Source organism: Sinocyclocheilus anshuiensis, unplaced genomic scaffold (assembly GCF_001515605.1).
Source record: "Sinocyclocheilus anshuiensis isolate Anshui unplaced genomic scaffold, SAMN03320099.WGS_v1.1 scaffold883, whole genome shotgun sequence".
In the NCBI taxonomy this organism is placed as follows: domain Eukaryota; kingdom Metazoa; phylum Chordata; class Actinopteri; order Cypriniformes; family Cyprinidae; genus Sinocyclocheilus; species Sinocyclocheilus anshuiensis.
In genome coordinates, this window is record NW_015547678.1 from 1,374,613 (window position 1) to 1,398,065 (window position 23,453).

A 23,453-nucleotide genomic window follows, 5' to 3' on the forward strand; every position below is an offset into this window, starting at 1 on the left:
TTTGGAAGACCAAACAAAGTAGTTTCGCTTTCACAATGAAACACAGCGTCACACACGGTGGCCTAGAGTGAGTGGCGGCGGCCTTGAGGGTGCAGAGGCCGGGGGCTAGAGTGAGGAACGGCCGGAGGGCTGGAGTGAGCAGAGGCCGGGGGCTAGAGTGAGGAACGGCCGGAGGGCTAGAGTGAGCAGAGGTTTATTAGTTAAATAATAACATTTTTAACCATCTATTAAACACACATTTATTAATTAAATTATTTATAATTATATAAAATTATCACTAGCTGCATAAATAAATTACATAATGTAAAAATGATCAACACTTAAGACAGATTGATAATAAAATAACACTAATTTTATGAAAATAAAATAGCAATAATAATATATTTTAATTATTAAAACATTAATATTTCATTATAATTATAATGTAAAATTATCATCAACACTAAACACAAACAGCTAATTATATAATTAATAAATAATTATCAACACTATTAAAAAAAGAAACTTTTTTTTCATAATTGAAAAAAAATAATTGTGAAAATTCTCTGGTATTGTTCTCGACTACCATTCTGGTACAGTAACAGCTCTATTATGGCGTTATTTTAATGACAAATGTCGAGAGTGCATTATTGTAGCGCGAAAGCACATTAATACAATGCGCAGGAAAGGCCCTGCACAAATCTGTTTTGAGACTACTTTTTAAAAGTGCATAATGATAACCTTTGACAATGTTTAATTCAGGTGCGAAAATAATTCATATCTATAGCGCATGAGCACAGAGAGATTTGAGAGTGCGCAGGACACAGTTTGAGTGAGAGGAGACACATTTTAAGTGCGTGCACTCTCTCTGGGCGAGAGCAGCGTGTATCTGAGCGCGCGCGTCCGGTTTTGTGCGAGAGTAAAGGAAATCCGCGCGCTCGCGGAGAGATTCGCGGTCGCGCATTGTATTAATGTGCTTTCGCGCTACAATAATGAGCTCTCGACATTTGTCATTAAAATAACGCCATACTCTATTTATCTCTAACCTGGATGATTTTGGAGAGCTCATCGAATGAGGTCTTGCAGTCTCCGCTGTATTCCTGTGCCAGCTGCTGAATGTACCGATTGACACTGGCAGTGGAGGTGCCGAGACCAGCGCCTGCTCCTGTATCATCCTGTGAAGAGCCATGAAAACATGAACACACCCAAAACTCATTTGGGTAATTCAAGAGAGAAAAGTCATTGATTTGTCTGAAGCAGAAGCTGACACACTGACCTGTGGTTTCTCAGGTGCAGCCTCATTTACTTTAGACAGCAGACTCTCCAGCTGCGGCCGGTGACCCATGAGCTGGTGGTAAACACGGTCAGCCTTGTCTAGTAGAGTGTTGATGTTGGTAACAGCCTGGACACGATAAATCATTAACATACGTTTTAGTAAGTGGACTTGTAATTTCAATGCAATTTCGGCATATGTGTTTAAATTTAGACTATTCCTCACTTGACCAGGTCTGTTTGTGTCTTTTGTTTGTAGCTGTACACATTCCTGTTTTACATTACACAATGCACATAAATGGACATTAGATATTTATGCCTGCTCTACCTTTTTCCTATCTTCTTCGTTTTCTATAGGATCCACAGCACAGCAGGGTTTTGCATACAGCATGAAGTCAAAGCGTGCATATTTACAGAAACCACAGGCATTGCACAGGAATGGGTCCTTCTCATCATAATTAATGGATCTGGAAAATTCAAAACAGACAATTCCAACCTCAATTTTACTGCAATTCTGTCAGTTTTCTTGGGTCTTTGTACAATATTCAAACCATGCATACCTGCACTTGTGGCACTGATACACATTCTCTCCACAGTTGCCACAGACTCCTGGATTGGCAGGGACAGAGGCGCTGCAACGAGGACACTGCAGGGTCTCCGTAGACGCCTGGTAGTTCTCATAGAAATCAGAGAATTCGATCATCAGGTTGGAGGCCACAATGGGGAGAGGGAGGTCAATCTTCACTTCAGTTTGGCCAGGGGTCAACTGCACCTTCTTAGCTTTGTGCCAGCGAGCAGGTCTGCGAACACAAATTTCAAATTATCTCAATTTATCATCAAATGTCTACAAACATTGTTCCAAAAAATTTGAAGAGTCTGATTAGTATGCTCACTTGTTCTTCAGCTCTACAATAGCTTGTACAGTCCTGTTGTTGTAGTAAAGGTTGATCGTGCGAACCATCTTGGTTCTCTTAAGATCACCAATCTTCACAGTGACTTTGCTGATAGTGTGGCTGCCAATCAGCTTCACCACTTGCTGAGTGGTGGTGTAACGCGTGTCCACTTTGATAGATGAGAGTTTGATGTTCTAAGAACACAGGGAATAAAGTAGTCCAACATTTAGAACCATAGCAACTAAAACATCCATTAAAAGTGACATGTCATGAACATCACTCACAGAGAAGGGCACTTCAGGATTGTTGCACACCAAGCAAGGATCACTCTCTAGGTAAAATCCATCAAATTCCACCAGTCCAGAGAGGGTGCTGAGAAGGTAAGTGTGAAAAAATTAAAAATTAAGGGATGTTATCGCATCCATGACCCAAAATACCCCAGTCCAATGAGAGCATGCTGGGAACACTTACTTGTATATATTTGAGTTGGGATGATTGGTCAGGATGTGGTTCTGTGCCCTCAAAATTTCTACAGCCTTTTGAGAGTATTCCTTCAGCTGGAAAACACAGAATCAAAACATTAGCTGCAAGGCAAAACACTCACACTAACATTTTAAATCTTATAAATGACCAACCTATTACACTACCACTCAAAAATTTGGGTTTAGTAAGATTTTTTTTTTCATTATTTTCTTTTGAAATAAATGTATACTTTCATTCAGCAAGGACACATTACATTGATCAAATGAAAAATTTGCGATGTTATGAAACATTTCTATTTGAAATAAATGCAGTTCTTTTGAACTTTATAATCAAAGAAACCTGAAAAAAATATTAAGAAGCACAACTGTTTGTTTAATTTAGTATTACATTATAAAATATATTCAAATAGAAAACAGTTATTGTAATATTTCACAATGTCACTCTTTTTACTGTGTTTTTTAATAAATGCAGCCCTGGTGAGCATAAAAACATCTTTAAGAAATACGATCCTAATCTGACCCCAAAATTTTGAACAGCAGTGTATGTTCATAAATTATAAATCAAATTCTACTCAGTCATTTAATACCGAATCACATATTCGAGTATCACTACCTTCTTTTCCGTCTGAGGTGTTTTAAGCGAGAAGTATCCAAGTAGGTCCACAAACTGAGCTGCTTTACGACCATAAGCTGGTAGTTCTGGCCAAATGGCCCACATCAGGTCAAGCAGCAAGTCCTGCTGGGATTTGTTTGAGTTCCTGCAAGGTAAATATTCATTTGATTTAACATGATGGAACTTCTGGACCACGTTCAAAGCACAAGACATGAGAGAGTGTGTTTAGGGAAGGTGCTTGCATGTAGTATCTAAGTACCTGTAGATATGCAGTGTGAGGCAGTGGGCTTGCCAGCGCACAGATGAAGAGTTGGACTCGAGCAGGAAGCAACGCAAGAATTGAATAAGCGTCTCCTTATCTGCAAATTTATTGAGCTGACTGACCAGAGCTGTACACAGCTGATCTTCCTGACTGCCAGCTCCATCTCCTGCAGAAAACACAAAAGGAACATTGAAAAAAGTGCCATTTATTATTATTATTAATCCTAATGATAGTTGGGTATTGCTCAAAGATCATCAGACCTTCTTTGTCTTTTTCCTTGTCCTCTTTCTTGCTCTTCTTGCTGGATGATTTGCTCTGAGAGGGCTGAGATGAACCTCCAGAACCTCCACCTGAAGCTCCAGAGGAGGAGGCCGCCAGGACTTTACTGCCACATAAAGCACAAGAGAGCAGCTGCAGCAGGACCGGAGAAACACCCTCATCCACCAGGAAACTCACTTGCAGCAGGAAGTACAACACCGCTACATAGAGTGAAAGAATTCGATTAGTACCACAAGTGACGCCAAGCTCATGGGTTCGATCCTAGGGAAAGCAAGAACTGCAAATGCAAGTCACTTTGGATAAAAACATCTGCCAAATGCATAAATGTAACGCTGGACCACAAAACCAGTCATAAGGGTAATTTTTTTCTGAATAAATAAGTTTTCCATTTATGTATGGTTCGTTAGGATAGGACAATATTTGGCCGAGATACAACCATTTGAAAATATGGAATCTGAGGGTGCAACAAAATCAAAATATTGAGAAAAATCGCCTTCAAAGTTGTCCATATGAAGTTCTTATCAATGCATATTACTAATCAAAAATTAACTTTTGATATTTACGGTAGAACATTTACAAAATCTCTCCATGGAACATGATCTTTACTTAGTATCTTGACTTTTGACACAAAATTTTGACACGATGTATTTTTGGCTATTGCTACAAATATACCCGTGCTACTTATGACTGGTTTTGTTGTCCAGTGTCACAAATGTAAAAGTAGGCCACATTGTACACTTACAGTCATCCTTCATGCAGAACTTCTGCCAGTTGATCGTTCTCTGAGTGGCTATTTCAGCACATGCTTTAAGGTGCTCCATCTGTGTAAAAGGAAGAAAGTTCATGCTAATCCGAACTCAAAGAAGAGTAAAATTCATAGGGCATCACACAAGCCTGTTTACTCACCAAACTGATGAGTGTGTCATACTGTAGAGCAGAGCCAGATGTCGCAGTCACGATTCCTCCCCTCAGGAAGATTCCCTGCTCCTCCAGAAGCTTCTTGATGCCCCGCACGTGGGAGTCAAGCGTGTGGAGATCTCGGAGTTGACGGTACTTCTCTTTGGAGCCACAGATGAACAGCAGGAGCTTCCTCACTTGTCGCCTCACAAACGGCGTCTGCTGGATCATCAGATACTGGAAGATGATTGAAGAAAGTTGATTCATGCTAAATTATTCACTGAAAACTCTCCAGCACAGGCCAAAAGTGAATTACGTGCATTACCTCTGACAGGAAATAGAACCAGGAGTGATCAAAGATTGGCGGTGGGATGCGCGGGTTGGCGTCTGCGATTTTCTTGATCTGGTATGGCAGTCGGAGAACCATCTCGGTGAGAAGCTGAGAGTACGCTTCAAACACATCAGCAGCATGGCCCTGAGAAACACCCATAATTTAAAGATCATGATTTTTCTTATGCAATACATATACACAAGAGCAAGATTTTTAAGACCCAGCCTGTACCTTGACATACTGACGCAGGAAGAAGGGGCTCATGTCTGGGGGTGAGGAGGAAGTGTGGGGTTTTAGGAGCTGACTGGTGGCCGTTGGCTCCTCCTCGCCCTGCTGAGTCTTCCAGAACTCCAGCAGGGATTTGAGCACATGCAAGCAGTAGTCTATCGCTCCCATGCTGAGCAGAGCGGTAGCTGTTGCATTGGAGATGAGAGAAGACGACTGGCGAGAAAACAGAGATGAAACTGAATTATTTAACGGTTTTCACATTCACTGCTCTGCAAACTGAACCTGGTAGAAACATGTAAACACTTCCTGAAGCAAAACAGTGTTAATGTAAGCTTATGTTCAAGACAGGAAGACTAATCTAAAATGGAGTATGCAAATAGGTATAAAAAAAAATAATAATAAAATTAAAAAAAAAAGAGGAGGAAAGCCAAATTCCAATCAAATAGTGTGGCTGCCAATCAATGTTGTCAGGGACATATTAAATGCTGACCATTTTATCAAATGTAAATTATTGGCAGATTTCTTAAAAGTATACTTCAATAATACATTTCCTAAAAATATATAAGAAAATAAATGTAACCCTGGACCACAAAACCAGTCTTAAGTCGCTGGGGTATATTTGCAGCAATAGCCAAAAATACATTGTATGGGTCAAAATTATTGATTTTTCTTTTATGCCAAAAATCATTAGGATATTAAGTAAAGATCATGTTCCATGAAGATATTTTGTAAATTTCCTACTATAACTATATTAAAACTGAATTTTTGATTAGTAATATGCATTGCTAAGAACTTCATTTGGACAACTTTAAAGGCGATTTTCTACATTTTAGGATTTTTTTGCACCCTCAGATTCCAGATTTTCAAATAGTTGTATCTCGGCCAAATATTGTCCTATCCTAACAAACCATACATCAATGGAAAGCTTCAGACGATGTATAAATCTCAATTTCGAAAAATGTACCCTTATGACTGGTTTTGTGGTCCAAGGCCACAGATGACAGTTACATTTTATTTCTCAAATAATTAAAAACGGTTAAATGTTAAAAAAGGAAGTATCATTTTTTTAAAAGAAAGAAAGTAATGCTTTTATTCAGCAAGGATACATTAAACTAATATGAAATTATTTGCCAATGTTCTATTAACCGAAGGTTAAATATTAAGCAGCACAACCATTTTACCATTGATAATAACAATAAGGAATGTTTCTTGAGCAGCAAATCAGCATATTACAATGATTTCTGAAGGATCGTGTGACACTGAAAACTGGAGTAATGATGCTGAAAATTCAGCTTTGCAACCACAGGAATATATTACCCTTTAAAATATATTCAAATGCGAAACTATTATTTTAAATTGTAAAATTTCACAATATTACTATTTTTACTGCGTTTTTTAATCGAATAAATGCAGCCTTTGTGAGCATAAGAGAGAGAAAAATCTTATTGACTCGTCTTATCTTTTGACTGGTAGTTTGGAACGAAGTTTAATTCTCAGGATTTGTGGTTCAAAAAATAATATTTAAACCTTTTAAACCTTTTGAGCACTGTATTACCAGACTGAAGCTGAGAGTTACCTCAGAGGAGGATTTTGAGCCAGACTTGGTGCGGGACATAAAGACACTGAGGAGCCTCATGATGACCAGGTGCACCTCGTTTATGGAGTTGCGCTCATTCTTCTTTGAAACATCCTGGAAACCAAAAATGACACAATCCATATTCTGTTTCCATACAAGACAAATGCATTAAGAAAAAAGTTCTTTCTTAATGTAGTCTCACCTTCTTATGCATGCTGAGCTCGGCGATGAGCTGGGCCAGAAGGTCATCCAGTGCTCCCTTGTCTTTCTCGTCCTCTCCATCCAAATCTGTGGTCAGCATGAGGATGATCTGCATGTAGGGGATGGCCTGAACTCCACCTACAGTGTGGAGCTGGGGCAGATGCTGCAAGAGACGCTCTAAGAGCATCAAACGCACCATGTGCAGCCTGGAGAAAGGAGTGAGACAGTACATAAAGGGCATTTTATTCTAGTTTATAGTAGGAAACAAGTGCTCCATCATGTAGACAGACCTGTTGCTGGTGTGGATGTCGCCCTCTGTCTCTCCTTCGCCCTCTGATCCATCTCCTTCATGCTGGGCCGTGGTGGTGCTGATGGCTCCTGTGCTGGAGCTCACGCTGCCCGGCCCTGCAGGGTGTCCTTCAACAGTTGTGTCCCCATAAGCACTGCTGCGGCCAGACACTGAAACACACACATCATCCTGAGTTGATGAAACTTTCCAAAACAATCCACTTCAAAATAATTTACATTCAAAAACATCAGACAAACAGTAAAAATCCAGTCTTACCATTGTGTTCTCCTGCAACAGAGTCGATGGCGCTGCCGCCGCTCTCAGAGCCCACGCTGCCCCCGTGCTCGGCGGGAGAGGTGCGCAGCGTGGAGCCGTCTGTGGCCGCTGTGCTCCCCTCATCATCCGAGGCTGGGGCTGAAAGCATAACCAGAGCTGTTACAGGAAAAAAACAGCAGGCTTTGCTAAGGGGGGTTTCTAAAGGTGCACACAAATATATACATAGAAAAACAGCCATATGTTTGAAAATTATTGTAATTGAAAGGAATAATGGGACATGAAGGGATGACAAGAGGAATGCTGGGTGAGCATGCAGTAAGCATGACAGAAAGTAGGGGTGGACAATCTTCCCAAAATATCATCACAATTTTTTTTTTTAACTCAATCACGATCTGAATCACAATCTTCCCAATTTTGAGATGTACTATTGAGAATATCCAGACTGGAACAAGCCTATGGACTTATCAATTTGCACAATTTAAAACACAGTATTGCATTAAACAATCAGCTGTCAAAATGGTCATTAAAACCTAAGTTAAACTTAAATCACTGCATAGTCTTCACTATATGAATTAAATGGATTCTTATTAAAGCTACTAAAGTTATTCAGTCAAGAGCACTGAATGATTTTCTCTCTTTTGTTTGATTAACATTAATGACAGAGACAGCAGCAGGTATTTCAGTAGACTGAATGCACAGATCTAATATACTGACGCATTTCTTTTCCAACCGTTTATGTTCACTTGCGACATAACTGACTGACTTAATGTAAATACTTGAGATGGACATTGAGATATTTTTTGTGTATATTTGACCATTTAGGCATGCACCTGAAACCTCAAATATACTTTGCTTGTTCATGTTCCGCTCCATTTGAAATCAAAACAGAACGAAACATTTGATTTGTCACACAGCTCTGCTGCTAGCTCACGCTAAAATGTTTTTCAAATGTGTCACAACGAATTTAAGACACATGATACAGACATATGGTATAAATTGGCCAGCCAGCACAGCCATCTAGCAGGCAGTCATTGCTGTAGTTTTATTATTATATTATTACAAGGGCATAAAAGACCACAATATAAAATTGTCAGATTGTCCACCCTGACTGAAAGAGTGTCTTGTGGAGAGATGGGTGCAGTTACCTGATGCAGTGGTGTCTGAAAGGGTTCCTGCGTCCAGGGATGAGGAGCTTGGGGCCTGACCAGATAGGCCCAGACTCTGTAGGCCCAAAGCACTGCTGCTGCTGCCTGCAGAGATAACATACACTCCACATTAGACAAGGAATGACCATATGCACTACCAGTCAAAAGTTTGGAACAATTACGATTTTTAATGCTTTCTTTTTTTCTTTTTTTTTAAGTCTCTAATGTTCAACAAGACCGCATTTATTTGCTGAATACAGTAAAACAGTAATATTGTAAAATATGATTACAAAGAACAGTTCCCATTTTAATATGTTTTAAAATGTATTTTTTCCTGTGATGGCAAAACTGTAGCGACTTCAGAAAACTCAGTTTTGCCATCACAGGAATAAATTAAGTTTTAAAATATATTATAAATATAAATATATAATAATATAATAATTAAATATATTATAGATATATAATAATATTTCACAATATCACTGTTTTTGATCAAATAAATGCAGCTTTGGTGTGCATAAGACACTTAAAAAAATAAAATAAAAAGTACTAATTCCAAACATTTGACCAGCAGCGTCCATTTCATCAGAGGACAGAAAAGTGTAAACAGTGACCTTGCTGGTCTTGTTGCAGACTGAGAGCTATAGCCAGCTCCACCATGGTCTCATCATCAGCGTCTGGAGGGATGTCCAGCATGGGTGGGAAGCCCTCCGCCCCTGCTAGCAGAGCTTCAAGAGGAGAGGGGTTTCCATTGTTCACATTCTCAGCCGTCTCCAGGACCATAGACTCAGACTGCAGATCAAACACAGAGAGGAGAGGATTACATAACAACCGCCTTCTTTACATACAGTAGCAGACCTGCCAACCTTTGAAAAATTTTTTGAGTACCATCAGTGTTACCGGGGGGTCATATAGCCTATTCCTACATTACTTGAAGCTCCTTGATGGCTAATGTCAAAATCGTAATTGCACAATGTGCAAAATGCTAGACTTCATGTTAAATATTTTTCATAGGTTAGTACTCAAGACTCTGCACTCAGTTTGTGATATTCCTGTTATACAGTATTATTACAGTATTTTAGAGTAAACAGTAGGAATGCAACAATACAGTTAGCGCAGGGTTCAATAAATACCTCAGTTTTTTAAACGCAGCTTTCAGTTTGGTTCTGATGGTTTGGCACAACAGAGTTCTTTTTAGCGATTTGAAATGCTATTTAAAAAAAAAAAACTCCAGTACATTGTTGTACACTGTAGAAAAACATGGATTATCACATGTCTACCTTAAATTTATTTTGAGAGAAGTATTATTTTTATAGATTGGCCATTATTTAGTGCTATGAACACATGTAATGTCTGTTTCATTCATACTGGATACTAGAGGGCGCCCCTGCGCAGAAAGTCCACATATGCATCAGCCAAGAAATAGAGCTCATGACTCCAGGAAATACCATACACGTGTTTCCTCATCTCAGCGCACGACTCACGGACACACAAACGGAGCCAGTTTGGAGAGAAATAAAAAAACACGGAAAACGCTCTGATTGGTTGAACTCCTCATCTTTTTCTGTTGCTTGTTTACTGCGCGTGGACAGGTCACCGGGTTTTTGCATAGTTTAGAGTGACAAATCGTACCAGCGTACTTTAAGGTCAAAATGCATACCCGCTACGCAAAATGCGTACAGGTTGGCAGGTCTGCAGTAGTTTGGACTTTGGACAAAGACTTACTTTAAAGCAACTACCTCCATCTCAAATATTTCATTACAGTGTTCAAAACAGATGTTTTGGAAACTTTTTGGGGGGCATTTAAAAGCATGAATTAGACTTTTTAGTGTTCTCCGTTTACTTGATGAATCCATTTGGGCAAAGTTAGTTGATTGCTGTTGTTTTCTTCCTGATTAATTGTGCACATTCTGGAATATGAAAAAACTTTAACACACCTTGACTTGTGATGATTATTTGTTCATTACGTGGTATATTATTATATAATTAGATGACCTTGCATAATTTAAAGATGATCATTATTATTGCCCAAAAACTTTCCTTACATTTTTTTTTAATTATCGATTCAGTACATGTTAGTTTGCTTGCATACATACATATCACAGTCTAATCATTGTCATATTAACACTTCTAAGTGTCCAACAGCTGGACTCATAGTGGTTGCCAAACTCACCACCATCTCAAAGTCTCCGTGGTCCACCTCGCTTTGTTCTTGACTCTCCTGCCTGCCGCTTTGCCCTCCCGTCATGTTGGAGGGCTGCATCTTCTCATCAGCATCATCATCATCGTCGTCATCTTTATCTCCTAGGACATGAAAGCACAGCAACACATTATTTTTGGGGCTGATTCATTGTGAGGTGTTTGTATGATTCACAAGTCACAAAGCTGAAAGGCACAGCTCATACCCATGGGCGTGTTGGACCGTGGAGGAGAAGGCAAGGTCACATGCCTGCGTTTGTTTCTGGGTCTCAAAACTCTAATCAGAGTTTGTTTGCAAGCAAAGCTCACAGAGATGTCCTGTAGATGAGAAAGATGTAAGAATTGCAATATTAATTGTTCTCAATGTATGGATTATGGAGAAGAACGACAATAGAACACGTACAGGGCAGAGCAGCATCTGCATGTAGATTTTAGATGCCACATTGATGTAATCCAGCTCACAAGTGCAGTAACCGTGGATGATATCAACCAGTGCATTGACTGTGGCTTCAATGTGAGTTAGACCTAAATGAAAAACGTAAAAATGTGTCAGATTCCTAAAACAATAAATCAATGAACTCCCATGTGTGTCTAAAATCAATAAATACCACTGTGTGACTATGTACCTGGCAAACAGGCGGGAGCCAAAAAAGCATTCTTTGGTTTGAGAGCATGAAGCTTCCAGAAGTTAGTGACCAGCTGCATGATGAAGCTACAGCTCTCGGTATCAGCTTGTTTCAGTCCATCCTTCCCATCATCACCTACATCTGAAGAGAAAAAACACTGACTTTATGAAAAGGCACATAAAAGGACAACAAGATGAACGTCTAAGAGGTTCAATGGGTGTACCAGTGTCTGACTGAGGAAGTCTGGACTCGGTGAAGTGCACAAGATTGTTGGGTCTCATGATGGCGATGGAGCGGGCTGTGATCACCAGTCTCTGGAACACATCAGGGTCCAGCTCCTTTCCTTCTTTACTGCAGCTGTTCAGACACTGTACTGCGTTGCTAAGCAGAGACTGATCCTAAACACAGATTAAGCACCAGTTAGAAAGCAGAGCTTAACGATATGGTGATTCATGTCTAACACCGGATAAAGTTCTGATCAGCAGCGATCATGCTTGTACCTTGTGGTTGTGGTAGGCTGTGCGGCTGGTGTGCAGGCTAGCCAGAAGGCTTTTGGTCTGCTGCTGTACTCCAGCAGGAGTGGGGATGGACAGGAGGAGAGTGGCCAACTCTAGAGCAGCAGCTTTATTTTTCTCCTATAGATTGTAGGTATGGAAAAATCACAAGCAAATGAAAACCATCTGAACACCCAGCAAAAAGCAGTGCTGTAATCTTGCATTAAAACTATTAAAAATAGTTTCTGTTAACTGAAATAAAATATAAAATAAATAAACATAAAATGAAAAACTGAACTAAAAAGTACTAAATTGTAATAAGAACTAGAAGTACTAAAAGTACTAAAACTGAAATAAAAATAAATGAAATTAGAAAATGAAATAACATTTTTTTTTTTTAAATGTGAAAAAACTAAATAGAATTTAAAATAATATAAATAATTTTTTTATTCAATTAATAATTTAAAGAAGCCAATTCAAAATATTAATAATTACTGTTATACTAAAATAACAGTGGCTTTAAAGGAGTCATATGACGTTGCTAAAAAGAACACTTTTTGTGTATTTGGTGTAACGAAATGTTTAACGTGGTTTAAGGTAAAAAACAAAACACATTATTTTCCAAATACCGTGCTCCTCTCTGCCCCACCTTTCTAAAACGCGTTGATTTTTACAAAGCTCATCGTTCTGAAAAGCTGATTGGCCAGCTATCCAGTGCGTTGTCATTGGCCGAATCCCTCAAGCGTGTGACGGAAATGTTACGCCCCTTACCATATTACTGTATACATTTGGGCGATGTTATGCAAATCTTCCCACACAGTGACATAGATTTGTGGGGGCGTGTTTGAATGAGGTGTTTTAGGAGGGCGTGGATGAGTCTTAACTTTTAGAAAGAATATCTCTTTGGGTTTGAGACTTTAATCTTTGTGAAAGGAAAACATGAAATCGCGCCATATGACCCCTTTAAGTTACCACAAAACCAATATTTCAAAGGTGCCATAGAATGCATTGATACAATATTTTAAATTGTTCTCTGATATCTACATAGAAGGTATGTGGCTTAGGTAAGGGCAAAAAATCTCCAGAAATGGTTTTACATGTCCATTTACAACCCTAGGATTTGTCCCTAGAATGAAATGGCCTGTTTTTACCTTATTTGGAAGGGTCATGAATAATAATGTTGAGCTCTGCTCTGATTGGCTGTTTCACAGTGCAGCTCAATGTTGAGCTCTGCTCTGATTGGCTGTTTCACAGTGCGGATCATTTCAGTAGCTCACACAGCATGAAGGAAACACAGGGAAAATATATATTTCAATACTCTCTCTCGCAGTTATATCGTTGGGTAATTATACTGTATATAAAATGCGGGCATCAGGGAGCCGCTATTAATATATTCGAATGAACGATCGCTTTTTACTTTCGAGATTTGTGATCGCACGTGCTCTGTGTAAACTACAGCGGCAGTACTTAACACATATTTTACAAGATCAGATGCTTGTCAGTGGTGCTCAGGATCTGTAAATCATTCACCATCATCCTCAGTCATCTCTCCTTACTCTGTTTATGTGGTAAGTGAAATCTTATGTCCTGTAACAGGCTACCACTAGCAAGCAGCTAACCATGTCCCTTTAGTGACTCGCGTTATTTTATTAGAACGTTATTTGTTTTCCGTGCCTTTCTGAATACAGACACCAACACATCCCTGCACAGCCTGGAACATAACATTTATTTCCATGATCTGCCATTTTCGCTATTATCCTCGCTTGTTTCTTCACAATACCTGCAGAACTTCTGATGATTCGGCTGTGCAGGTTCGGCTGGTGGCTGGATCTTATGTGAGCGTACATCATTTTAAACATGTATTCTAACTTTGGATCACCTGGTACTGGTACTTTTGATATCCCTAATCACAAAGAGAACAAGATTTCCTCACCTTTTCATTGGGGGAACCCACAGCAAAGCAGCTCTCTAGAGCTTCCAGTGAGCTGACCACCAACCTAGAGATCAGACAACAGTTAGATAGGGAAAACGATGCATAATATTAAAATGATAGCAGTCCACACCAACATAATCCAATTCTACATCACTCTCAAACATTGCCATATTCAAACCATAACACACTATCAAACGTTAAAAGCATTAAAGTAAAACACCTATTACTAATTGTAAATATTACTAATACACCTTTACTAATGTCTTTATAAATGCTGTAATTGTCCTGCATGATCTACACCAGAGCAAGCTCAGTCTGACTGCTGTCTCTCACACACACACACACACACGCACACACACACGAGCAAACCACCATGCACACAAGCAGAGAAAGGGCGGTTACTAACCGGTCCAAGGCTGATAAGGACTCAGTTTCACAACTTTTTTTTATTTTTTAGGGAGCAAAGAAAAAGAAAAATGTGTGAGGATCACAGAAAAGAAATGCGTAAAAATGATTTGTATGTCAAACACAGGAAACGTAAGCATGCGAGCACGAGGTCATTATGATGGCAGCCATGCACTGGACACATCACGCACACCCCCTCCCCCACTCCCTTCTCTCTCCCCTGCTCTTTGTTTCAGTTACGTCAATTGACATCAATTACGGGCACTCTTGAGACAATAATACAGATTAAATGCAGTGAATTAAGTGAAATGAAGACAGAGATAGAATACATTTTCTCTACAGGAAATCATATTAATTAATAGGTTGAAATCAGAGCACCCAGACTTAGGAGAAAAGTATACCTCTCCAGTACAGTGCCGCTTGTAGTGATGGGGCTGGTGATGTCACTGTCTCCGGTGCCATTACCCTGATTTAGGTTGGGGCTGCACACGTTGTTGACTGCAGCTGAGGGGAAGTCCTCTGGGGGCTCATCTGGCCATCCGAACTGCTCTTTGGTTTTGCCATAAATCTTAATGGAGTCCAGCATGGTGACACCTGCTGGGTCGACTGAAGCACCAACTGAAACAAAAAACATCAGAATTATTAATTATAATCACCACTAATGTTAAAAGCTTAAATGCATGGAATTCAATTTTAAAAACAAAAGTTGATTAAAAATTGCAATCGGTCATTTATATAAATTACATATATAAATATATTAAAAGTGTTTTTTTTTTATATTTTTTTTATTATGGCACACTTATAATTTTATTTAACAATATAATATTCAGATTTTTTTTTTTTAATCATGTAATTGTATTTTTTAATCTAATTTAATCTAATAATGTAATTATTTTTCTTTTTGTTTTGTCTGTTGGGCTCTTACTGAAAATGGAGAGCTTCTTGTCTGCCTGTAGGGCTTCCTCGCGAGTGAAAGGGAAGTCAAACCAGCGGGAACGTGTCAAGTTGAGCTGCATGGTGCGCCCAAAGATTTCAATGTAAGAGGGAGCTCGCTCAATGGCCTGAGTGCCCACCTGCACCCTCATTCCTGTCATCACCATTGAGTTGTTATTGTTCACTACTTCCACTGTGAAACCTCCAGGCTGTTGACAGGAACCAACATAAATGACTCAAAGTGAGAATGTCTTAGCGACCTATTAATGATAATTTCTAAATGATACTGTAGCTGGAATCCCGTTTGTTACCTTGGTGTTAGCCACATACATCCCTGTAGAATTTAGACGGTGTTTGATCTGTTGGCCGTTGTAGACCTGCAGCAAGTCATTGCCTCCAAACTCCACCTCTGTCAGCTGCTGATTGTGCTCGAAGAAGTCCACAGGGAAAGTAACTTGGCTGGATGTGCGTGTGGCTGATGAGGAAAAACACAAAATGCAACATAAATCTCTCTAAACAACACTAAACAATGTCATTAGTCAGAGCAAATGTGGCGTGACTCACTGGCCGTGGCTGTCTTGCGTTTGCGGACGGGTTTCATGATGCTGATCACACTGCTAGGCTGAAGGGAGGGCTGGAGCCAATAGGACGTGTTCTCCACGTTGGCCATGTATATACGGAGACTGCCATCTTCACACAGCAGTATCATGGTGGTGCGCTGCTGCTCGTTGCTTGCTGTGTGACGGATTGCAACCATGTCCTGAATCTTAGGGGAAGAGAGAGAATTGTTTATTTGTGTTTGCACCCTATTAGGATTTATTGTACACAATTTTGCCCATTCCAGCCTCTGGTACCCTGGTATTGGTACTAAATTTGGTTGGGTGATTTTAATGCCAAGCAGCCTTCTTTGGGTATTTTCATGTTGTGTAATTCAGGGTTTACGTAGACATTTCTTTGAAAGTGTTTGCTGAGTAACAATTTCCTAAGAGAACTTTAGCCATGTTTAATAGATATTGGACTCTGGTATGAGGAGCACAGCAGTGGATATTCATTAACTTGTGTGTGATACTGGAATGTTCTATTCGGTATGTCCAATTTGGGACTCAGGTAACTATGGAAACTAGGAATGCAATTTTAATATAGACTGATAATAATAATTCAGTGTCAACATGCATTTAATCAATTTCTGGCATTCAATAATCATCAAAATGCACCAGTAATGCAAACTAATCTCAACACTAATCTTTTTAATTGTTATTAAATATTTATTATTTGTACTTTTAAAACAGACAATAATTTTAATATAGATAGATAATAAAAATTCAGTGTCAATATGCTTTTAATCTCAATTTCTGGCAATCAATAATCATCAAAATGCACCAGTAATGCAAACTAATCTCTACACAAATCTTTTTTTAATTATTATTAAATATTTATTATTTGTACTTTTTTAATGCATAATTTTATAACATTTCCAAGGCTGTGATATTATATTTAAAGTTAAATGTGATTAATCACATTTAACATTATTAATAGCAATTAATTAGTGAGCATATGCTAGCCACAGGAAGTGAGCAAAAACATTAGTGCAGCCTCAGAAGTGGTGGGCAGGGGGGAACAAAAATACAAAACAACAGATGTTACATTAAATGATTCACACTTATCACAGAAATCAATCCGTTTTTGTTTTGTTTTTTACAATAAAATATTCAAAGTTTCACAATATATATTCTATACTAGGAAATTCTAGGAACTGACCTTAGCTTTTGCAGGCAGGGTTTTGATCTCCTGGATGAGGAACGTGTCTGGTTTTACCATGATGACCAGCGGGATTCCTGTGGTCTGCTGGACACAGCACACCAAGCCTGGGTGGTTCATGACTTCTGACCACTGACAGAGAGCTGGAGACGTCTTACTACCTCCATTAGATCTGCATGTGCAAGAGAACAAACAATAGAGAAAAACTAAACACTTGAGAGAAAGAGTGCTACAATCTAATTTTAAGATTGAACTTTTCTGTACAAATTTAGAAGGGGAATCCTACCCTTTGACACTGATGGTAAAGAGTCTCCGTGTTTCCATGTTGCTGCAGCTCACTGTGGCAGCGAATGACTTGCCCTGACTGTAGCTGAAGAAGAGCATCTGCAGGACGTGGGAGTAATACACAGAGACTCCGCCTCCAGCCACCTGGCCATTACTGTCCTGCGAAGCAAACACACAACAAACTCAGCATGCGGTCACACTCAACGCATTCTGAATCCACTTGGTTAACTTATTGCTGTCTATCTGACTATATAGGAAAATATAACATTGTAAAACCTTCAGATCCTCGTGGCTGATCTCCAAAACATTGGTGACGTAGAAAGGGCCGTGCTGGGCACTGCTGGACTCATCCATCACCTGGGTGTACATGTAGCCCGCTGAGGACATGATCACGATGATGTTTTTGCCCTCCTCGTTGAACAGGAATGTGGCATCTCTGATCTTTGAACTTGGTAGCAGGAAGTAGTACATGGGGCTCAGGGCATCCACAGATAAGTCATAAATCTGCAAAAAATAGTGATTTACGGGACATTACTTTTTATAGAACTGATGACACATGACTATATAGGCAAATTTGTGTCACTTTTGAGGATAAAGATTTGTTTTTTTGGCATTTTGCCTTTATTAAGATCGGGTAGTGTAGACTAGACAGGAAGTGAAGTGGGAGAGAGAGAAGGGGGTGGGATCGGGAAAGGTCCTCAAGCCGGGATTCGAACTCAGGACGCCCGCAACACTACGGCATTATATGTCGACGCACTGCCAACAGAAAACTTAAAAATTTAAATTGTAATAATATTTAACAATGATAATGTTCTTACTATTTTTTCGACCAAATAAATGCAGCTTTGCTGAACAAGAGAGACTTTTAAAAAAATATTACTAAGCCCAAACATATTTTTAATTTTTTGAATATATATTTTGTTTACAAACTAATTGGTCGTTTATATGCACGAGAACAGATGATTATTGGCCAAATTTTGGCCAGGCCAATATATATAAGCAGTTCCATAACAAGTACAATTACTCACCTTGACAAAATCAGCAGTGATGATAGCCAATTCAGTCTGTGATCCAGGAAGCCATATGGCCTTGATGATGAAGTTTCCAGTGGCAAGTTGAGGATGCAGGACTAAGTGATCTGAGACGGAGCCTGTGCTGCTGAATGTCAGAACGTGGCAGTCCTGTAGATGTGAGACAGAGAAACAAGACAAAAGTCAGTGGAAACAAACCTGTGAAATAATTCCTAAATCTCCCAGTGAAATTATTCAGCGGAAACTCTGAAATAATTCCTTCATAGTTTTGTCAGCGGTTGTTACCTTGAGTCCACACACTGCCAGATAGTCCTCATTACAGGGGTTTCCTGTGAGACTAAGCACTGTGAAGGGGACTGGAGCGGAAGCCAGGCGAGTCAGAGTCAGTTTCCTCTTACTGGAGTCAGCCTGCTTCAACAGCGCAGACAACTGCAGAACTGTGATCTGCAAAAAATATAGCCAGCCTCCATGTAGTCACAATTAAACACGAAGTAGTGAAGACACAAACTCGTGTCCGGGATTTCTGGATTACCTTGCCCTTCTCATGGCTGACAGCAAGGTGTTGTCTGCGTCCGTGAGGGGACGACAGCACACACATGGCCACCCGACGCAGCACATGGGCGCTGATGAGCTGACGAATGGTCTGTCCTTGATCTCCACTGTAGTTCATCCTGACATTCTCAAAAGCACCCTCTTGTGAGCCCAGTGTGGGAACCTGGAGGATAAAAACAAGTTTAGTGTCAAGTATCGATGTGTGTGTTAGAATTAGTCTTCAGGTGTTTGGTTCATACCATGAGCTGATCTGTCATCTCAACCGTCTTGTCTTGAGTGTGTAATTCATTGAGAGCGTGCTGAGCCCGGCTGCTGCTGCCCACCGCCGATGCCTGCTGGAAATTGGTCTGAATGGCGTCCATTAGGAAAATGAGCAACTCCAGCACCAGGGCTGCTGTGGAGGAGCTCGCCTGCGAAAAATAATGATTGCAGTGAGTCAGATGCACTTCTAATATCAAAACAGATTCAGAGAATGAAGAGCGAAGAAATTCTCATACCACTTGGATAAGCAGATCCTCTCTGCAGCCCTCAATGTTTTTACACACGCTGCTCTTCTTAGGTTTGTCTTGGTCACTGCTCTTGCCATCACAGATGGTGACTTTTCCCTTGTCCGCGGGTGAAGAGCTCTGGTGACGGATGGCGCTCTCCGGCATGCGCAGCTCGCTCTGGAACGCCGAGGACTCCTTCATGGTGGAGCTCATTCCACTGCTGGGACTTCTTTTCACTAGAGCCTGTAAAACAAGGATACAGACCCAAGATCAGGGATGTGGGATACATTTCATTACTCAGACTTAATTACAAAGGATGTTTATGCCAGGAGGGGGAACCACAGGGAAAAGGGGATCAAATTTGATTGTTACATGCTTTGTGTTTCCATCAAGGAGACATGCATGAGTGGATATGGCTTAAATGTTGAAATGATCAACTGAAAATCTTTTTAATTATAAAATCAAGCGAAAATCTTAAGGAAATACTACAACTATATTGAAGATTAAAGGAACAGTTCACCCAAACATTACAATTGTTACATTTACTCAGCCTCATGCTGTTCCATACTTTTTCACAAACAAGGCATTAAATTAAACTAAAACTAAAAATGAAGTATTTAATTCAGTCTACTTTTTATAGAAGTGGTTTTATTTTTTAAATTAATTTTCTATGAGGGTTTGCAATTTTTGCAGCCATTTTACCAATCTAAATACAATTTGAAACCCAGATCGGCAAATTTCACAATTTTCTGGAAATAAACATTGAATAAAACTTGCATAATTTATAAATACATAAATAAACAGACTAGCATTCAAAAGTTTAGAGTCAGTTAGGGCTGGGCGATTTTTCCTATTTGACCGATTAATTAGAATTTAAAGTTTTGCCACGATTTAATTTTTAGAAATCGAGGAATCGCGATTTGGAATAGAAATATTACCAAATGTTAGAATTAGACACTTTGACAATATGCCAATGATAACAGTATAGAGAAAAGAACGATCCAACCGCATGTCGGCACACGTGATTAACCGCTCACGTGTGACGTGCTCATAGCGCTAAGCGCCATTCATACAGAATGCACTTTTGTGTTGACAAAGATGCGACGCGGGCAGTGGAATAGGAAAAACATGCAAGATGGGAGTGAACTTCTTTTAACTTGAGTGCCGCGTTTTTAGAATGCCGTTTCATGCAAGCGACGCGAGCGCAACAGTCAAACACGTCCATGTTTACATAGAAAAAAACAAAGGAAAAGCAGCGTAAGCGAATAAAAAAACCTGTAACTACTACTGTATGTCATATATTTTATGTTTGCATCATGGTGGCAAGCTGAAAGCTGCTGTTGTTTTTACAGAACATTTATAGTTAATAATAGTCTACTGGTGTTATACCTTTTCCCACCTGTTGTTATACCTTCAGTCATTCTGATACGTTGACTTTTGAGATTTTTTTAAAGCATTTTTCTCGTAGGCTATTATTTCTTAACATATAATATGTATAAGATAAGTTTGTCCAAGATGTAGTTGTAGTTCATGCATTTTTTCTGCAAAGATATTTAACTAATGATTTATTTAACATTTACATCTTGTTGACAACTTCATGTGTGGTGCACATGGAATAGAATTTTCTTGAGTCATAAAATCTTGAATCATGTTGTAGTTACATTTTCAAGTTGACTAGTTAAAAATCGAGACTTGGTCAAATGTTCTGAAAAAAGAAAAAGAGATTAAAATTTTTTGCCATACCGCCCAACCCTAGACTCAGTAAGATTATTTTTTAAGAAATTGATTTCTGAAGGATTTCAGGAGGATTATGTGACATTGAAGACTGCAGTAATGGCTGCTGAAAATATATTAAAATACTAAAATATATTAACATAGAAAAGCATTTTTTAAATGTAATAATATTTCACAAATGTTAGTTTTCACTGTATTTTTGATCAAACAGATGCAGCCTTTCTGAACATAACAGATGTCTTTAAAAAGCATTAAAAAATATCATAGACTCAAACCTTTAAACATTAGTATATATATTTGATAAGCTATCAAAAAAGGTTGCAAATTTAGTCGAAGTTAAACTTACTTAAGCCTATGCTACTTTTGGATCAAATGTTTGTTTGTAGTTTTTGGAAAAAAAGGGGTTGTAACGGGGATGAACTATTTACTTTTCTTTCATCCATGCAGTACAAAAAGACTAATGTGTTGAGAAATTTTAAGGAATGCTATATTTGTTGTTGTTGTAATAATCTAAAATCATGCAATAACAGAGTTGCACACAAGAAGTTGTAGACTTAAATATTGCATTCTTGATCAGTAAATGAACTGAATATTAATTCAATAGAATCTGAAATTATGACATTATTATTTAACTTCTTTTTAATTGTTACAGCTTGTGTGATATAATGCTAGTCTTCATTCAGTAGTTCTTTGCACTACTTGTTTTTTTTTTTTGTCTTTTATGAAGTTTAACAGCCATTATTACTTTGGAAACAGCTGCAAAACAACTCTTCCTGTGGGTCTGAAACAACACAAGTAAATGTTAATTTTTGGGGGGTGAACTATTCCTTTAACAACAATGAAATGGACTGAATTCATCTGAAGTAATATACTACCAAACTGTAGAGAATAAACTTGCTTAATTATCAAAAAACCAAAAGATTAAATGTTGCAAACCCTGATGAATTGAGGGAGGTCTGAAATGAGCTAATGGCAGTCAAAGATAAATGATTTGCAAGCCAAAGTTACCGCAGTTGCTCTTTTCCCATGATGACCTGAAGTATTCGGTCTCACCTGGCAGCTGCCATCCTCCTTGGCACCGCAGTCACAGAAGAAAGAGCCGTATTTGGCATAGGAGATCTCATGGTCTTTGTGACAGACCTTGGCACACACTGTGCACACACCTACCCCATCCACCATCTTACAGGTGTGACAGTGATACCTGTATGGGGAAGAGCAGGAGATTAAAGACCCACAGCACAGCTTCTGAACGCTTCTGTTGCATAGCAAAGGAATGCCGAGTCGATCCATTACCAGTGCTGGTTCATGAACTCCTTTTGTGTGATGGTGAAGGTGCACAGCTTATTGCAGAGTGAATCCTCATCCTAAAACACAAGAAACTCAGATATGATTGGAAAAATTGAAGCAATATTTAAATCTAAGGCACAGTGAGCAGACTGTCTTCTGACCGAATCTTCGGCCTGCGAGTCTTCCTCCTCTACGGCCAGCTCCTCCACCCAGTCAGAGTCAACTTCAATCGCCTTCTCCTCTCCCTCCATCAGAAGCTGGGATGAGCCCTGGCCACCGCTCTGCCTCAAAGCGTTCATCACATCTGCCAGGTAGGAAATGATGTGGCAGCCACACTCCAGCATGCTGGCATGCTGCACACAAGAGTGTTCACTTAAGGTCCGACACAAATATGTGCAAATGGTTACCATCAAAATGGACTTAACACCTACCTTGCCTTGTGACACATTGGCTGTAACTTTTTCCACAACATTCTTCTGATACAAGTATTTTTTACTGAAAGAAAAAGATGAAAAGGTCAGGTTTAGATTAAATTTGAGGTAAAAGACCCCATAAAATCAAGGTAGAGATTTTGTGGCTTCAGTCTGTGTGCGGTAGTTTTTAGGTCAAAACTTTTATATTCTTTGCCTTTTATTCTCTTCTAGGAAAAAATAGAAAGCACTCCCTTCTAGGGAACACGCACTTCAAAAGCGTGTTTGATAAAATGCTGTCATTTAAATGCAAGTATATTTGTTAAATCTAAATTGTATCTTATACTGAAACACACCTTATACTTATTTATTTACTATTATTATTATTTAAATGTAAAGTAAAATATTTTACATAATACTAATATTTTTTATAATATTAATATAACAATTTAAAATTAATATAATACTATTTTAAAATATTCATTATTATTCTGTTTTTATATATAATTTGTTTTCAGAATTTTTAACATTTAAAATATATCATTTCTAAATAATAGTTATTATTATGATTATTATTATATTTGTTTAAATATAT

At 38.9% G+C, this 23,453-nt stretch overlaps 1 protein-coding gene across 1 annotated transcript in view; it reads right to left on the reverse strand.

The window, feature by feature from the left end:
- LOC107703045 (E3 ubiquitin-protein ligase UBR4-like) overlaps positions 1-23,453 on the reverse strand; it is a 58,278-nt gene that overhangs the window by 14,458 nt on the left and 20,367 nt on the right. Inside the window, exons 34-76 of the mRNA XM_016505538.1 lie at positions 22,880-22,943; positions 22,610-22,801; positions 22,455-22,525; positions 22,215-22,362; positions 19,437-19,670; positions 19,179-19,349; positions 18,920-19,102; positions 18,673-18,831; positions 18,385-18,537; positions 17,633-17,860; positions 17,358-17,515; positions 17,072-17,243; positions 15,878-16,079; positions 15,625-15,788; positions 15,306-15,522; positions 14,782-14,998; positions 13,976-14,039; positions 12,049-12,183; positions 11,772-11,946; positions 11,549-11,689; positions 11,326-11,447; positions 11,129-11,240; positions 10,897-11,027; positions 9,338-9,515; positions 8,724-8,828; positions 7,579-7,716; positions 7,304-7,472; positions 7,015-7,219; positions 6,813-6,926; positions 5,240-5,449; positions 5,003-5,152; positions 4,687-4,914; positions 4,523-4,601; positions 3,762-3,980; positions 3,499-3,667; positions 3,240-3,384; positions 2,616-2,701; positions 2,429-2,516; positions 2,145-2,338; positions 1,812-2,051; positions 1,580-1,718; positions 1,256-1,381; positions 1,026-1,154 (exon numbers count right to left, since the gene is read on the reverse strand). Of these exons, the coding sequence (XP_016361024.1) occupies positions 1,026-1,154; positions 1,256-1,381; positions 1,580-1,718; positions 1,812-2,051; positions 2,145-2,338; positions 2,429-2,516; positions 2,616-2,701; positions 3,240-3,384; positions 3,499-3,667; positions 3,762-3,980; positions 4,523-4,601; positions 4,687-4,914; positions 5,003-5,152; positions 5,240-5,449; positions 6,813-6,926; positions 7,015-7,219; positions 7,304-7,472; positions 7,579-7,716; positions 8,724-8,828; positions 9,338-9,515; positions 10,897-11,027; positions 11,129-11,240; positions 11,326-11,447; positions 11,549-11,689; positions 11,772-11,946; positions 12,049-12,183; positions 13,976-14,039; positions 14,782-14,998; positions 15,306-15,522; positions 15,625-15,788; positions 15,878-16,079; positions 17,072-17,243; positions 17,358-17,515; positions 17,633-17,860; positions 18,385-18,537; positions 18,673-18,831; positions 18,920-19,102; positions 19,179-19,349; positions 19,437-19,670; positions 22,215-22,362; positions 22,455-22,525; positions 22,610-22,801; positions 22,880-22,943 (6,724 nt within the window). The remainder of the gene's footprint in view (positions 1-1,025; positions 1,155-1,255; positions 1,382-1,579; positions 1,719-1,811; positions 2,052-2,144; positions 2,339-2,428; positions 2,517-2,615; positions 2,702-3,239; positions 3,385-3,498; positions 3,668-3,761; positions 3,981-4,522; positions 4,602-4,686; positions 4,915-5,002; positions 5,153-5,239; positions 5,450-6,812; positions 6,927-7,014; positions 7,220-7,303; positions 7,473-7,578; positions 7,717-8,723; positions 8,829-9,337; positions 9,516-10,896; positions 11,028-11,128; positions 11,241-11,325; positions 11,448-11,548; positions 11,690-11,771; positions 11,947-12,048; positions 12,184-13,975; positions 14,040-14,781; positions 14,999-15,305; positions 15,523-15,624; positions 15,789-15,877; positions 16,080-17,071; positions 17,244-17,357; positions 17,516-17,632; positions 17,861-18,384; positions 18,538-18,672; positions 18,832-18,919; positions 19,103-19,178; positions 19,350-19,436; positions 19,671-22,214; positions 22,363-22,454; positions 22,526-22,609; positions 22,802-22,879; positions 22,944-23,453) is intronic.